Raw genomic sequence first — 18088 nt, forward strand, 5'->3', positions numbered from 1 at the left:
TTTGACACTCTGCCTCCAATGTTAATACCAAAAAGGGCCAATTTGCAATAAAGTGGAATAGTGTGCAGTTTTACAGGTCGATCAATAATGACAGGGACGTTTTGGAGCACCTGAACTTACTCGCCACTCCCTTGTCGTCATTTCCAGCACTCATCTCTCCTGTAAGGCGATGTTCATCCTCCGTCTTTAGCTGCAGCTCGCAGTTCAAATGGTTATTGACAGCCAGTGCTGGGGATTTGTGGTCGCACTTATCAGGAACACGGAACCCACTGCCCTTGGGTGCTCTCTCTGCGGCTCAACATCCTCCTCCTCCTCACATCCCCGTTGGCCTTTATTGTAGTCCTAGGCCTTCCTCTTTGTCTTGTCTATTCCTGTGTAACATAATCCTCTTGGTCCATTTTCATTTCTTGCCTAAGCTTTTTTTTTTTCTTTTCTGTTTTTGTCTGTCTGCAGACCAAGTTGAGGACCGGCGGTTAAAGGAAGGAAGGGGATAAGAAAGATGGAGCAATGAAGAGTTTATTGTGTGGGATCACTGATTATCGACCGACTGACAAGAAAAGAGGAATGAGTCAGCACCAAGATGCACACCCTGAAAAAAGACAAACTCTGAAGACCGGAAAACAAACCTTGTCTTGTCTCTCCTGTGGAAAAAGGTGACACTTTTCCCTCTTTGGATGCACCAAAAAGCCTTAGACATACAATCACCCAATAGCTGACATTTCAGTAAGTTGTATTATTTCTTGTCAAGTGAGCTTACTAGAGAAATTAATATTTTTTAGAGTAGTCCCTGTTGAGCTTGTATAACACTACACATTTACTCTACACTCCAAAAAAAACCCACACAACTATTATTGTTTAAGTATCTGCAACACACACATGATGATGGTTGTGTTCTGGTCACTGGTTGCGCAAGTGCTGCCAGTGCAGAGGGAGCTGCGGTTCATCAGAGGAATCATTAATTCCAACATGTACAAGCAAAGATAATGGAGAGAAATGTGTCTTTTCATGCAACCAAACAAAAAAATATATATAACTTTAAAGTTTTGGTTAGATTATGTACAGTGAGTCTAAAGAAACGTTTCTGTGGTCCCTGGAGAACCTTGAAAACATCTACTGCTAGATACAAGAAAGCCGAAAAGGTGTTCAGTGACCAAGAGGTGTGGAGCTGTGTTACCGAGGGAGACGGACAGGAGATCTATAAAGATGTTTTGTTCTACCTTGCTAAGAAAAGAGAAGGAGCAAGCCAAGCAACTGAGGAAGAGGAACTGGGAACCTTTGAAGAACATTCTGGACAACATGGCCAATGTCACCTACTGCACTATCTGGTCTATCAGCCTTTTTATTGGTCATGATGGTGACCACGTGACGGCTGACTACCTTCGCCCTCAACGCATTTGGAGGGGAAATAAATTAGATTGAATTATAAAAAAATGTAATCAAAACTTTATTTATTATATATTTTTAAATATTATTTTTTTAGTTGCATAAAAAGACACATACTTCTCTTATACACCTTCAGCTTCCTCAGCACAGCACTTTTGGGTTAGTTATTGTGTTTGGGTTAGTTATTGTGTTGGAAGACCACCATGTTGGAACTCATGCTGCCCTCAATGAACCACAACTCTCCCAGTCCCGGAGCTACTCATGCAGCCACAGACCATGAAATACATAACCGCCATTATGTTCGACTGACTTGTGTTGCCTGATATTCAGACCTTTTGTGTGTGTTGAGTCATTTTTAGTGAATAGTAAATCCATACTGCTACACAAGCTGTACACAGACTACTCCAAAGTTGATATATTATTGTCCCTTGAGAAGATATACTGCCATGGAAATGCTTGTTGAAATGGGAGCGATGTACTATTGTCACCTGGACCCCTCCCCACCTCATGTACTACATTACCCACATGAAAGTATTTTTCCAAACCTCATGGCTTCCTCGGCACTAGCAAGTACACAAGTACACATGTTCACGTTTGTATTGTGCTTATTTGTGTAACTCTCCGATCAGAGGCGGAATAAAAGATGCAGCAACTCTCGTTGAACTTATCCTTCCATTAATATTCAGCGGGCATCATCCCTCTCTCGCTCTCTTTCTCTCGTGTGTTTTATGCTAATAAAGTGTGGGCTTTTTTTGATGGATTCCCCTCGTGTTATTCATGCCGACATTTTGCCAAGCGACGCCTAGGAGGCTTGCAGTCAAGAATCATTCGCTCGGCATATCTCAGGCTTTATAATCTGCTTCGTTATTTTTTCTGTCTTTATTTCTACTCACTGGTGTCCCTGCTCAGTCTCTCGGACTCATGTTGTCATAGAGGAGACGACTTCTTCATGCTGCCTCCAGGCAGGTAATGTCTGACTGGCTGCGATCTTAATTCAGAATCCTAAGGAGAAAGTGAGCATTGGTGAGGGACAGAAGCAGAGAGGGAGACTGTGTGCAAGCAAGCATGAGATGCTGTGTGATTAATCCGCCGTCTTGTCTGTCAGTCAGCTGCTTTTTGACCTTTAGGCTCTCAGAGGTCAGAGGTTGACTTCCATTATACGGTTTGGGATAATAGCGTGTGCGGTTAACGGCAGGTGCTCCCTCTAAGCCCCGTTAGTTCGCTCCCAGTGTCTTTTAAGGCCAAGCTAAGTGATTTAACAGTCAATGAGGTTACATCTCCTCCAATCAAATTAGGAGACGGCGGGAGGGTCATGTGATCAAAACATTGGGGAGGATTTATGAAAGCCTGTGCAATCTCAAGAACATTATTAATTTTCTCTGGAAAGTCTCAACAATGCCTGGGTGTTCTCTTAAGCTTCCGTAAATAGTCAAATTACAGCACATGAGGGTTCTTAGCGTACTGCAGGGGCATCGTGAAGTATTTGGTTGACTAGACTTTTTTTAATATTGTATGTGTAAATATATATAAATACATGTGTATATTCATATGTATACATATATACGTATATATATGTATGTATATAGTCGAGGTTTCTGTGGTTTATCCGTTATACAGTGCTCAATACCAGGTTAGAGCGGAATATACGTTAGGTCAGGAAAAAACACAGTAGGCTATATCATCCCTACAAGCCTGTTTCGCAGGTTTCCCTGCTCGTCAGGGGATTTTATTCGAATAAATACAGAATAAAATATACCGAATAAAATCCCCTGACGAGCAGGGAAACCTGCGAAACAGGCTTGTAGGGATGAAATAGCCTCTTGTGTGATATACAGTATTTATTGCCACCTTTCCCAACTTCTTTGTCACGTGTTGCTGGCATCAAATTCTAAAGTTAATGACTATTTGCAAAAAAAAAAAAAAAAAGTTTATCAGTTTGAACATCAAATATGTTGTCTTTGTAGCATATTCAACTGAATATGGGTTGAAAATGATTTGCAAATCATTGTATTCCGTTTATATTTACATCTAACACAATTTCCCAACTCATATGGAAACAGGGTTTGTATATCTATATATATATATATCTATATATACACTACCGTTCAAAAGTTTGGGGTCACATTGAAATGTCCTTATTTTTGAAGGAAAAGCACTGTACTTTTCAATGAAGATAACTTTAAACTAGTCTTAACTTTAAAGAAATACACTCTATACATTGCTAATGTGGTAAATTACTATTCTAGCTGCAAATATCTGGTTTTTGGTGCAATATCTACAAAGGTGTATAGAGGCCCATTTCCAGCAACTATCACTCCAGTGTTGTAATGGTACAATGTGTTTGCTCATTGGCTCAGAAGGCTAATTGATGATTAGAAAACCCTTGTGCAATCATGTTCACACATCTGAAAAGAGTTTAGCTCGTTACAGAAGCTACAAAACTGACCTTCCTTTGAGCAGATTGAGTTTCTGGAGCATCACATTTGTGGGGTCAATTAAACGCTCAAAATGGCCAGAAAAAGTGGGTGACCCCAAACTTTTGAACGGTAGTGTATCATATATATATATATATATATATATATATATATATATATATATATATATATATATATAAAGTGTATATATATATATATATATATATATATATATATATATATATATATATATATAAAGTGTATATATATATATATATATATATATATATATATATATATATATATATATATATATATATATATATATATATATATATATATATATATATATATATATATATATATATATAAATAAAGTGTATGTACACACACATGTATGTTTAATTTAAAACACAATGTTATACAGGACATATAATTGGGGATCCCCACTCCAGCTCTGCGTCAGTTTGGGGGTTGATTGCATGGAAAACGTTGAAGATCGCTAATTTACACTAAATTGTACATTGTCCTGTTTTAACTCCTAAAGTTAAAGGTTTTTCTTGCGCTCCACTTTCCGTATCACGGATAAAAGTGCCTTTGTCAAGAGGCCCTTAAGTTGCAGGGTGTTAAAATTCAAATCAGAGGACGCCAGGGCTCCCTGAGGGGGCTGACGAGGCTGTGATGGACGTGGCAAAGCGCGGGAAGAAGCGATCTTGGCTGAAGGTGAGTTGAAATTGACTTCTTGGGAAATCTAAGTGTTTGTTTGTATTCAGGCCCGTTTCAATGTATTTGGGGTCCTTAGGCAAAGGGGGTACTTCGGGCCCCCCCCCCCCCCCAAAAAAAACAATGATCTTTAACTTATTGAAGCACATCACATACTCATTTTTTCAGTCCTTTTGATTAAAACGTTTTCTATCAATATGTATGTACATATGTATATCCATCCATCCATTTTCTACCGCTTGTTTATTCCGACAGTGTCATTCATTCCTCTTTTTCAGTGTCCTTGTGCATATTAGACTTTTGGCTGCTGGAGGGGGATTGCTCCAGTGTCTTTGGCATTATTCTCATATCGTCATTATATTTTCCGGTGATATAATCACAAAGTTGTTGTTGCTGTTAGATTTGAATACATGACAAGTCCTTGTCAGGGGGCCCCCTTTAAGTTGGGGGCCCTAGGCAATTGCCTATTTGCCCGAACCGTTTTTTTTTTAACGGGCTTGTTTGTGTCCATCCTGATGGAGCACATTAACAGTGAATGATGAATATATTAGTATTGTGTACATAAAGTAACAATGTGTAGTCTTGTTTGCTTTTCTGATTGCCTTTGAATGCTAGTTTTAAGCATCATTTTGTGCAGGAGCTTGGCCTACAGCGTGGTGGATGTGACATTTAGCGAGAGGAGGCAATCTCATCTGAAGGTGAGATGAAATTGACTTTAATGGACTCCTTTAAGTGTAAACAAAAGGCAATAATTCTATCTGGTTTCTATCCAGTAATAATGGAGCTAATAGATCATGAATGATGTAGGATTTTGGACAAAAACTAACGATTAGTTTTAATCAATTACACTTAATTACTTTGAACGATTGTTTTTCTACTACTGTCAGTTCCTCCAACACTTTACAAGCTTCTTCTTTGATTGTTGCTTCCTATAAAATGCATGAATTTAAGGCAGCTTTTTTGGAAAGTTGCGGAAAAAGTTGCAATGTTTTAAACCTTATTTTTATAAATAACATTGAATTGTGATTGTGGGTTTTTTCTACACAGAGACTAAAAGGAAACGCAAACTACTTGTATTCTAATTTGTGACGAAATAGATTTAAAAAAACAAATGAACATGTAAAATTCAATTTCCATTTGTTTTCTCTACTATGGACACAAACATAAACAAACCACTTTGAATCCTGTTTTGATCCTAGGCTGTGAGATTTTGTTCTGAATTGAAATGAACAATTTTGAATGAAAATATAAATTAATTTCCTCAGTCATATTTGATTCCATTGAAAACAAAGGAAACCACTTGTAATCATGTTCTGAGCCTAATCCGCATAGTTTTTTCAAAATAAACTATTTAAAATTGAAAATGCTTTGTTTTTTTAACTTTTCAGTTATTTATTTGTTTAAAACAGGGAATAAAAAAGGAACTCGCACTACTTTGAGTCCTTTTTTAATCTTAATCTGCGAGACTAAAATTTCGATTTTGATAATAAATTAAAATGTAAAACTTCATTTCAACTAGGTTTTGTTCTGTTTTTCTTTACAAAAACATACAAGACAAACCATTTGAAATTCTGTTTTGATTCTAATCTGAGATTTCTTTCCGATTTGAAATGTAAATGAAAATATCCAATTCAATTGCTGATTTTCATTCTTTAATTAGTACACAGGTATTGAAAAGTAACACAAACAAGTTGTAATAATGTTTTGACTCTAATCCTTCATTTTTATTTATTTATTCAAACATTAAATTTAAATGAACACATTTGAAAATATACATATAAAATGTTTAATTAAAATAAAAAACATATCCGATTCTAATTAATGTTCATTGAAAAAAACTGTTACGATATTCCACTTTTTCTGCAAACGTCCATTTAGATTGTCCTGAAGTCTGTAAATATTAACACTCACATCCACTAGAGGGCGTATTCACAAGGTTGTATGAGGTCTGTTATTTAATTTTATTTGCGTTATGCACTCTTGCTTCTATTTATGTGTGCTCTGAACTTAATTCCACAAGAGAAACTAGAAACATTTTAGCGTTTGATGGCATTTCTGCGGCACACTAAACCCGTTACACGGCGCCACATAAACCCATCCGGCCGTGAACTCTGAGAGGCCAGTTTAGCTTAATCCTTTACGACTGTAAAATATGTTTTCTTTGCCTTCACGAGAGGATTTAAATTACTTTTGTGACTATAGCCAGTAGCTTGTTTTGCCCGCAAGCCTGCACCCCCATTGTGGAAGCTGGGGGTACAATATTTCTGTACCCGCGTACAGAAACACCTTTGCAGCACAGACAGTTATTTATTATTTAGTGAGTGGCGTGTGTTCATGTTGTAGACAAAAGGCTGCAGGGCAAACAGGAAATATTGCAGGATAAAAAACACACACTAGTGCGTTGCGTTCGAAACCCTGATGTTTTCATGCGGCTATGAAATAGGCCTCCAGGCGTTCCTGTTCCTGTTCCTGTTCAGGCTGATTCGCACAATGTGACCCGGTCATGTGACCGAGTCATGTAGGGTCAGCATAGAGATTAGAAAATAATCAAAAATAAGGTTATGTTTCCATACTTGCCAACCCTCCCGAATTTTCCGGGAGACTCACGAAATTCAGCGCCTCTCCCGAAAACCTCCCGGGACAATTAATTATCCCGAAAATCTCCCGATTTTCAGCAGTAGCTGGAGTCCACGCCCCCTCCAGCTCCATGCGGACCTGAGTGAGGACAGCCTTTTTTCACGTCCGCTTTCCCACGATATAAACAGCGTGCCTGCCCAATCACGTTATTCCATACGAGGCGTCCGGCATATCACCGATGAGCATGGTGCAGATGGAGAAGATCTTCTCGGCGTCCGTGTTGGCGCACACGTTGCCAAAGCCGACGCTGGTCAGGCTGCTGAGGGTGAAGTAGAGGGCGGCGATGTACGAGCTGCGCACCGACGGGCCGCCGACCGTGTTGTTGACGTAGGGCATCTCCAGCCGTTTGCCCAGCTCATGGAGCCATCCTCGGGGAAGAGACGGGAGGACAACAGGGTGACAAGAACTAAATTATCCAGACTAGAGATAAATTGTATTGTAGCCGAGTGTCCTGGGTTCGCCTATACAGTGTACTTATATAAGAAAATAATAAACGGGAGACATTAGAGCAGGTTCGGTAGCCACCGCTTCTTTAATGTAAACTTCACACACCTTCTTCCACAACCACGCAAAAAACAAAACTCCTTCTCCTTACCTAACACACTCCGGTAACTTGGGACACCCTGAACTGTTTGTTACAGTGTTATGTTTATCTTACCTAAAAATAAATATATTTATTAATTTAAAAAAAATAAAAAAATAAATCCATTTTTACGATATTTTGCTAAAAACATCAAAATTAATTGTATTTTTATTTGTATTTTTTCTGACTCCTTATTACATCCAGCCATAGAATTATACATTAAAATAAACATATTTGAAATAATAAATTTTAAATGATCATAATAATTCATTTAAAATGACCATATTTAATTATTAAAATAATTGCTTGTTTATCAACAACTTTAGCATTTTATTCATTACATTTTGAAGCTCTCAGAAGCCAAGTTATGTTATATTCCTTAAGATTTATTTGTGCAAGTTTGAAGTATCAATTATCTAAACACAGTTTTGTTTGCATATTTTCAGGATGTAGATATATATATATATATATATATATATATATATATATATATATATATATATATATATATATATATATATATATATATATATATATATATATATATATATATATATATATGAAATACTTGACATGGTGAATTCTAGCTGTAAATATACTCCTCCCCTCTTAACCACGCCCCTCCCCACCCCCGACCACGCCCCCCACCTCCCGAAATCGGAGGTCTCAAGGCTGGCAAATATGTATGTTTCTATCAATCTAAGTGCATTTTTATAACACACAGTAGAAATAGTTAACATACTGCATCATTGTAAGGGTGATATTTAGTTAGGAAGTTATATATTCATTTTAAAAGTGAGACCTTTTAGTCATTTTTTCAAAAACATGCTTTTTGTATTTTTTTATTGATTTTTTTCATGTAGTATTATTTTAAATATACAGATTGAAAAGGGACCAAACATATTTGAAATATTCTAATCAAAGTACAATTTTGTAACAAACAGCTACTGTGAATTTTTATAATTTTTATATTTTTTAAGAAGTATTTTAATATTGTCATCACATCTCATAAATATGGCACCTGAGTCTACATCATGATCCTGATTTTACATTTGAAACAAATAAATACATTTTTGTCTTATTTTGCACTAAATTACATTTTTTTTTAGAGATTGTAAGATTTTTTTAAACAAACACACAAAGTACCTATTTTTTCTGTCTATTTATTTTATTGTTAATTTTTAGCATTATGCATTAAACTGTTTATTTGGAATATTTACTGTTTTTAATTAAGAATATTTTCAAGCAAGTGCACACTGTCTGGGCCTGTGGCCATGCGTGCTGAGGGTGTACCTAATCAAAGGGGCCAAAAGACTGATGATTTAATTAGTTCTGCTAAAGTTAATCACACTTAAATATTAATTAGCAGCAATTATTTTGTTTCACTTTGACCTTTTCTCTCCCTCTCATTAACATACTTTTTGTCGTTATCGTTGCCTCAGAAGCCGTTATTGATTGGGATATAGCGGACATGGTCGCTGTGACTGATCAGCACTAAAGTGTGTTGCAGCAACTGACTGATTACACACGTTATATAATGACATAACACATCATGTTATGACAAAAATATTCCATGTGCACACAAGAACTGTGTGGCTTTAAAAAAAAAAAAAGATTTTAATGACATCCATTAATCATTTATTGTTTTTTTGTTTTTTTTGGCTTCTTCCTTTACTACTTCTGCTCCCAGTGTTATGTTAATATTTTTTTTAATTAGATTTAGTAAGATATTGAACAGAAAGTAGCACACTTTACTATAAATACTGGAAAACCAAATATGATTTAAAAACAGTATAGTAATCTTTATAAAAAAAGAAAAGCATATAGTTATATTTATACTTTTATGGCTACTTTTAACATTTATTTTTACATGTTTGAAATTGATTGAGACTGATTGGATGGATAATTATGGGGCTGTACAGCTCGGTTGGTAGAGTGGCCGTGCCAGCAACTTCAGGGTTGCAGGTTCGATCCCCGCTTCCGCCATCCTAGTCACTGCCGTTGTGTCCTTGGGCAAGACACTTTACCCACCTGCTCCTAGTGCCACCCACACTGGTTTAAATGTAACTTAGATATTGGGTTTCACAATGTAAAGCGCTTTGAGTCACCTGAGAAAAGCACTATATAAATATAATTCACTTCACTTCACAATTAAAGCTAAATGGGTTTTTTTCCTCATTATTATTATTAAATTGATTAAATAACACCAGTCTACCAGTCCAAGATATGAGCACACATTCTCATTTCATAGCATGAGGAAATGTCTGTAAACTTTGGATTGGGGCTGTTTATTCATAATACTGTCCCTACTCTATATAGTCTATTCATAATGATTTAAAAAAAAAATCTTATTAGGAAAAACCTGAATAAAAAAATGTACAATATATATGCACATACACAAAACCGTCCAAGAGAAGCAGCTAACAGTTTGCAGTCATGTTGCTATGATAGAATATACATTCAATGATAGCTAATGTTAGCTAGTTAACAACATACAAAGCTAATTTGATTGTTATTCGTATTTTACGTCGTTATGTACTAAAAGCCGTGAGAGGGCGGAATATAATGCTTACAACACACTCCTGCGCAAAGCTTGCAAAAAGCCCTTTTAGATCAAATTTACAGTACCAGTCAATAGTTTTACAGCATGAGAAAATGTCATAATAAATTCAAAAAAGTACCCTTCATTTACTAACAGCACTGCAGAAAAGATCAGAGTAATGCATAAGGATAGATATAGACAACATACAAATCCCTTATATATTAATTGTCAAATAATGACATTAACTGATCTCGTACATTTTCAAAAATCATGTACAAAGCAAATAATGGGCTGCCTAGAAATGTGCAACAGTGCTTCTCAACAAAAGAAGATGAATACAATCTTGGGAATAAATAGAATTTAAAGACTTTATATACATGCACAACTTGGAAAGCTTTGAGTGTATCTGTATGTGGGATTAAACTGTAGACTGGATTAAGTAGAGAACTCCAACAGTTTACTGATATGAGCCAGTTTAAGAAAGAGTACAAGCAGATCTGGTGAGCGTTGCTTGCAGCGTGACCCCAGGATGCAGAGAACGGCAGGCGGAATGCAAGTAAAACCAATGTATTACTTACAAGGACGCAGGGAACAAGCAAAAACAGCACGCTCAGCATCAGTCTCCGAGTAACAATGATCCAGCACTGAAGGAGGGACCCAGGTGGAACTAAGTAGAACTAATTAATCAAGGAACAGGTGTGCTGACAGGACATGGAACAGAAAGTAAAGGTGCTTTGAAACACAGAGACCAAACAGGAAACACTGACAAAACAAGAGCACCAGGACAGGAAGTGATTCTAAACACAAACACACTGGAAAACCCAATTCTGACAAGATGGTTGTCACAAAGAACTGTTGAAGTGAAGTGTCTGATGTCACTATGGAATACTTATGGGACACAATTAGAAAGGAACAGGCTCTGCTTTCTCCTAATATTTTGAACTACAATATGAGTTATTTCTTATCTCTCGATATGTTCTGTCCCTCTACCCTGATCGCAGATGGCCGACACACAAAGCCTTGCCTTTGTTCTGCCCAAGGTTTCTTCCCATAGGGTAGTTTTTCCTTGCCTCAGTTGCCAAATAGCCCAAGAGCTTCCTCGTGATGGTTCAGTTGGTTCCTTCCTTCCTTCTTCCTTTCCTTCTTCCTTTCTCTCTATTGGATGCTGTTTATGGCACAGGGGTGCGACCAGACAAGCTCTGCTTCTTGCCACTCCTTTTGGACGCTTAATCACTTGAGCCAAAATATGTGCTTGTTAAGTTTTCTGTGAAATGGATTGATTGATTTAAAAAAGGAAAGACATCAACTCGGCCTTACGGCATCTCCTAATTGTAAAAAAAAAAATCATTTTTAAAAACCCTGACTATAGACAGTGATTTGAATCAGCCCTGAAATCTAATCATTTGTTCTTTATCCCATTTTTGACATTTCCTGAAAGTTTTATCAAAATCCACCCTTAACTTTTTGAGTTATATTGCTAACAAACAAACGCTAGCGATTACATAACTTCCTGTTGGAGGTAATTAATAGACTTAGACTTAGACTTCCTTTTTATTGTCATTCAAATTTGAACTTTACTTTACTTTCTAATGGAAGGATAAATGAAATTATGTTTTTTTTTTTTCTTCGTCTTTTGCTTCCAAACAGACTGCAAGAGGATTCACTCTATGAAATGAACGGAGTGAACCCTCTTGTCAGTTATCCACTCTCTTTTTTTCATGGGTCAAAGCAAGGCCGCTAGCATACACACACAGAGCAGTGCAGCGTCGTGACATAAATTACGGTAATGTAGCAGAACCGATCCGGATCATCCCCAAAATCTAATCACTCATTCTGATCTAATTTCTGACGTTTACTGAAAGTTTTATCAAAATCCACCCATAACTTTTTTCAGTTACAGTATTTTGCTAGCTAAGTGAAAGACTGGCACACCTTGGTGAACACATAACCTCCTGGCAGACAATGAAAAACCTTCATAATTATTAGTTTTTCATGTTTTTTAGGCATCATTTTATTAAATGTAATTAATCAATAGTATGGATCGTTGTCCGTATTTTTATAATAGTGTCCTCAAAAATTGTCTAGTGGTACTATTAATGCATTTATTTATATATTTTTGTAATATATTTTGCCATTTTAGTGTGCGACTTTGGCGAAGGAAATTACATATGTCAATAAATACATAAAACAAATGAATTATGATGATTTAAAAACCATATACACACAAAGAAGCTATAATTTTGGGGGTGGGGGTGTCACTATAGTTTTATAAAATTCATATTTAATTGATTAAGAGTTTTACCAAAAAATAAATGAAAATAATAACTGACATGGGCTAAATGTATAATTTTCATTAATTTAGTAATAAGTAGAACACAAATATTTGCTTACGTTTTCCCCATTATTCAACTGTACTGTGTCATAGGCCATGACTACTGTATGTGCCCATAAGGCATCTTCTGCATCTTGCACAATTACAGTATATTATTAATTGGGTGAGTTTGGAAAATTACAGATAATAGCAATTAAAAACATTGATATAATATTAAAATAACAAATATATAATATTTATTAAAAAAAAAAAAAACATGTAGGAAACACATGCAAGTTAGTATAATTATATTTATCGTAATATATTGTAACAACATGATTAAAAAAGGTACAACAGTGATAATAAAAAGTAAAACATTTAAAAATTAATAAAATTGACCTGAAATGACTATAGAATATATAGTAATGAGTTAAAGTTTACATTGTCCCTCTTTACTTAATTGCAATGTGGTTGTATACCAAGATGTTTTTCTGAATTTTGCACAATTACAGTATATTACCAAGTGGTTCGAAAAAAACTAAACAAAATAAACCTTTTTTTTTTTTTTTTTTTTTAAGACAGAAGCCATGTTGGCTCCTGATTAAGCGATGGGATTGCAGATCGATACAACACATCTGACATATTTACATATTAATTGTTGCAAATAGTCATTTATATGTGATGTAAATACATGACTTTTGAACTATAAAGAGCTCCTATGCTCTGTATTCATTTGTGATGTCTGCTAAAAAAGGACAAAGGAGCACCCTAAATATTCTCCCTGCATCCTCATTTGTCTTGTTTATCTTTTTCTGTATGTTATGTCGCCATTTTCCTGCTTCGGTGTTAAAAATGTTGAATCTCGCCTCCGTCAGTAAGGCGGCGTTAAAAAGGTCAGAATGAAAACAAACTGGCTTCAAAAAGTCTTTGCTCTCGTCTTAACCTCATCTGAATCAGTGCGCAGGAAAACACCTTCCACTTTCCAATCCCCCAAATCAAACAAGCGCTCATTAAAAGCCTCGTTGCCGTCTCACCAATTCCATTTCGGCCCAAACATGCGCGTATTTTGGTTGCAATCTTCTCCTTCATTTGCATCCAAATCAAAGCACAAGCAAGAGCTTCTTATCACAGTGAACATCAACATTTATCAACGTGCAAATCAGATTTTTTTTCTATTGTCGATAAAGCCCAATAGTCCCTTGAAGGACACGGAGCACAGAGGCATGCCTGGGAAAACACACACTGGCACAAAAACACACACTGAAACAGTCAATAAGACGTCTCTTCGTTAGTTGATGTTTGTCCTTATCAACAATTCCTCCTCTTTGCTTTTATTTGGCCTTTTTTTCCCTCAGCCTGTCTCCTTGAGCAGCAGAGAACATAAATCCATGTCAGCCTTTGTGGCATTGTGTGTGAGCAAAATGTGATTTGGAAGTCACACACACACACACACACCCGTTGTTGTATTTGTTACCTTCTTGAGACCTACGAAAAATGCCTACCTTTTTAGGACCACCCTTTCTAGATGTATAAAGATTTGGATTTACAACATTAATAATACATACATACTATGCAAATATAAAAAAGCTTGTGAAAAATGAGTCGGAATTTCACAAGAAAAAGGTCACAATTTTACAAGAAAAATAGCGTCATTGTACTCCACAGAAGTCAACATTTTACAAGAAAAACTGCACATTTGTGCAATATTATGATAAAAGTTAGAATTTTACTCAACAGTCGCAATTTTACAAGAAAATCTTAACATTTTGGCAATTTTATGAGAAGAGTCGTAATTTTACTCAATAAAAGTCACACTTTTATAAGAAAACTTAACATTTTGGCAATATTATAATAATAATCGGAATCTTACCTGGCAAAATTATGATAAAAGTCATAATTTTAGTCAAAAAATGTCAAGAACAACAAAAACATTGGCAATATTGTGATACAAGTCAGAATTTTATATGACAAATGTCACCAGTTTGCATTGAAAAGTAATCATTTTACAAAAAAAAAGAATAATTTTATAGGAAAATATTGCAATATTCCAGAAATAGAAAGAATATGAGAAATTGTTCCCAATTTTATAAGAAAAAAAGTCGACACACTGTGAGAAAAAGACTGCTTTTAATACAAAAAAAATTTGGGGAATTTTTCATTATTTTCTTCAAGTTATGACAGTATGTTTCTATATAATTTGTTCTTTTTAATACATTTTGGCCAAAGGTGTCACATTTTAATTTCTTACACACACTTGTTATTACATATGTTGGCCAAAGGGGGAGCACTTCACATTTTTACACACACTTGTTATTTCATATGTTGACCAGAGGGGGAGCACTTTTAAAACCGACACACAGTCAATTAGAAAAATCCCTCCTTTTTGGGACCACCCTCATTTTGCTAGATTTCACCACCAGGGGTGCAAATGAGACATTCTCTATTAGATGCGATGGTTTTCCGTATTAAGACCATGATTTATGTCCTAACTTGTTCACCGGTCCTCATATGGAAGGTACTTTTCCTTGTTGATATCTCAAGACGGGTAGAAATACAGGAACACACACAAACACACACAAACACTCTGCAGCCCAATGTCCTTCTCCTCTTATTCTGCGAAGTGGACATAACACACTCCTAAACCCTCGTGTCTTTACCTCCTCTTTCTGAAAAGTACAGTTTTGGCCGCCCTAAAAACTCTTTAAACGTCGGTGTTTAGCCTGCATTCATCTATTTTTGTCAGCTTGCCACAAATAAACTCGTTCCTACTCGCCACAAATAAATATTTCCGGCAGGGGTGTCAAAGTCATTTTAGCTCAGGGGCCGCATGGAGGAAAATGTATTCCCAAGTGGGCTGTATTGGTAAAATCATGGCATAATAACTTAGAAATAAAGACAACTTCAGGTTGTTTTCTTTGTTTTACTTTGGCCGAAAATAGAACAAGCACATTCTAAAAAAGTACAAATCACAAATAATCCTCTGGACAAAACACTTCCAGTTTGTTGAAAATGCTGAGGAAATTGGTGCAGTTTCAAAAACACAATGAGCTTAGACTTTGTCTCAGTGTATCTACAAAACCAGAATTAAACTTTAAGTCACAGTCTTTTATGGGATTGAACAAAAAACACAACATGTAAACTCTTCTAGGTATCAAATACCTCCTTTGTAATGTCCACATATCAATCCAGAGCTAACTCAACAAACCGTAAGAAACTGAGGTAAAACTATTCAAAATGGTTAAGATCACTTTTTTGTGTTTGACAGACATTTTGGGGCAACGAGGGTGCCAAATGACGATGTGTTCGAAGCACAAGACATCAAATGGCAGGTTTTAAGTTTCATGTGGGTCGAGGAGGAGGAGCCACAGTCACCCTTTACTGCGTATATCTTGCTTGGCCCCAATATAAGCTATTTGCTTTCCTAACAGAATTGCTATTGTGACATCCAGTGGACACATTTAGAACAGCAGTTTATTTTGTTAAAAAAAAAAACAAAAGACGTTTTTTATACTTGGCAAACTCATCACCCAGGCCGGAAAAAACCTGTTCGTGGGCTTGTTTCGGCCCGCGGGCCGTACGTTTGACACCCCTGCTTCACGGGTTTGTCACACATAACTTGAACCAGCTCGCCACAAATGAATTTATACCCGCTTGCCACAAATGAGCTTCTACGGGCTCGCCATAGATAAACTTGTACCAGCTTGCCACAATAAACTTTCACTGGCTTGCCACAAATTAACTTACAGGACACTGGCTTGCCACAAATAATTTTGTATCCGCTCGCCACAAATAAACTTGTACCGGCTCGCCATTAATAAAACATTACCACCTCGCCACAAATAAACCTTTACAGGCTTTCCACAAATAAACTTGTACTTTCTCGCCACAAATAAACTTGGACTGCTTCGCCACGAATAAACTTTTACCCGCTTGCCACAAACACATTCCAAAGACTCGCCAGAGATAAAATTGTGCCACAAATTAACTTCCACCAGCTCGGCACAATTAAACTTATACTGGCTCGCCATGATTAAACTTCCACCGACTCTCCACAAATAATTTTGTACACGGCTCGCAACAAATAATCTCCACGGGCTCGCCACAATTAAACGCCTGCCACAAATAAACTCCAACCTGCTTGCCACAAATAAATGTCTCAAGTCTCACCACAAATAAACTTGTATTGGTTTACCACAAATACATTCGTACCACCCCAACTAGATTTGGCGCTTCCTCTTGGATGTATGTTATATTGTCTTTATATAACATACGTCCATAAACGTGTATGCATATGCAAAAGTGCAATATATTTATGTGTACAGTAATCTATCTATTTATATCTGCACCTTATTGCTCCTTTATCCTGCACTACCACGAGCTAATGCAACAAAATTCCGTTGTTATCTGTACTGTAAAGTTCAAATTGAAATGAAATAATGAAGTCTAAGTCTAAACCCTGACTCGTGAACACATTATAATGGGACTGTATGTGAATGTATGTAGCTTGACGTTCCAACTCCGTACAGTACATGGCTCAGTAACTCTTGCTTTATACACACTTGATACGCACCCGATCTTTCAGGAGGAATCAGTGTTGCTAACTTAACGACTGTGTCACTATTCTAGGAGAGTATTCAAAGCCCTTTAAACTCCCTAACATTTAGCTACTTTTCCCCCTCTTATTAGATCAGGAGTGTCAGACTCATTTTAGCTCATGGGCCGCATGGAGGAAAATCTGTGCACACTCGGCCTTAAAATTAAAAAATAAAGACAACATCAGATTGTTTTCTTTGTCTTACTTTGGCCAAAAATAGAACAAACACATTCTGAAAATATTACAATAAAAATATAGGAAAAAAATACCGGCAGCGGTAAAGTTTAGATCCAATTAGTGAATGAATGTTTATAACTGAATAAATTTACACATGCATAAAAATGTGTTTTCTTTTGTATTATTTTTGTTTAATGAATTAAGTAACGTTCATGACAACTTTTGTCCAAAACACAATATAGAATGTGAGGTATAACAGGATAATGCATACATTTATCATTTGTTTTCAAAACGCTTACAAAAAAGTGAGACCCCAGAAATGTACTGTGAGACCCCATTTTTATGACTTGATGGGTTCCCTGGGACCCCATTTTGAAAATTCCTAGCGCCAACACTGATGGAGTATTGGTGCGTGCAAAACAGCAGCAGGCGGCTGTGGCCTGCGGGCCGGTTCTAATACTAATCAAATATCATCCATAGATAATCCTTGACTTTGACACCCCTGTGTTAGACACTTCAGAAGATCCTAACATGAAAGCACATAACTAGGGATTTAGTGGTTAACGGTATTTATGATTAGTATTACCATTTTAAATTATAGTTATTGGAAAAAACTTTGACAAACTAATGGTCTGGTGATACTGCTCATTTACTTGAGAAGCAAGCTAGTTTAAACATTAACCTGAAAACAAGAGACCTTAACGTCTTTCCCCATAAAGAAACG

The 18088-nt window shown here is 36.3% G+C and overlaps 1 protein-coding gene across 1 annotated transcript in view; it reads left to right on the forward strand.

The window, feature by feature from the left end:
• chchd3a (coiled-coil-helix-coiled-coil-helix domain containing 3a) overlaps positions 1–2144 on the forward strand; it is a 127677-nt gene extending 125533 nt beyond the window's left edge. Inside the window, exon 9 of the mRNA XM_062064902.1 lies at positions 454–2144. Coding sequence (XP_061920886.1) covers positions 454–477 — 24 coding nt within the window. The 3' untranslated portion in view covers positions 478–2144. The remainder of the gene's footprint in view (positions 1–453) is intronic.
• Positions 2145–18088: the final 15944 nt, after the last annotated feature.

Source organism: Entelurus aequoreus, linkage group LG12 (genome assembly GCF_033978785.1).
Source record: "Entelurus aequoreus isolate RoL-2023_Sb linkage group LG12, RoL_Eaeq_v1.1, whole genome shotgun sequence".
Taxonomy (NCBI): domain Eukaryota; kingdom Metazoa; phylum Chordata; class Actinopteri; order Syngnathiformes; family Syngnathidae; genus Entelurus; species Entelurus aequoreus.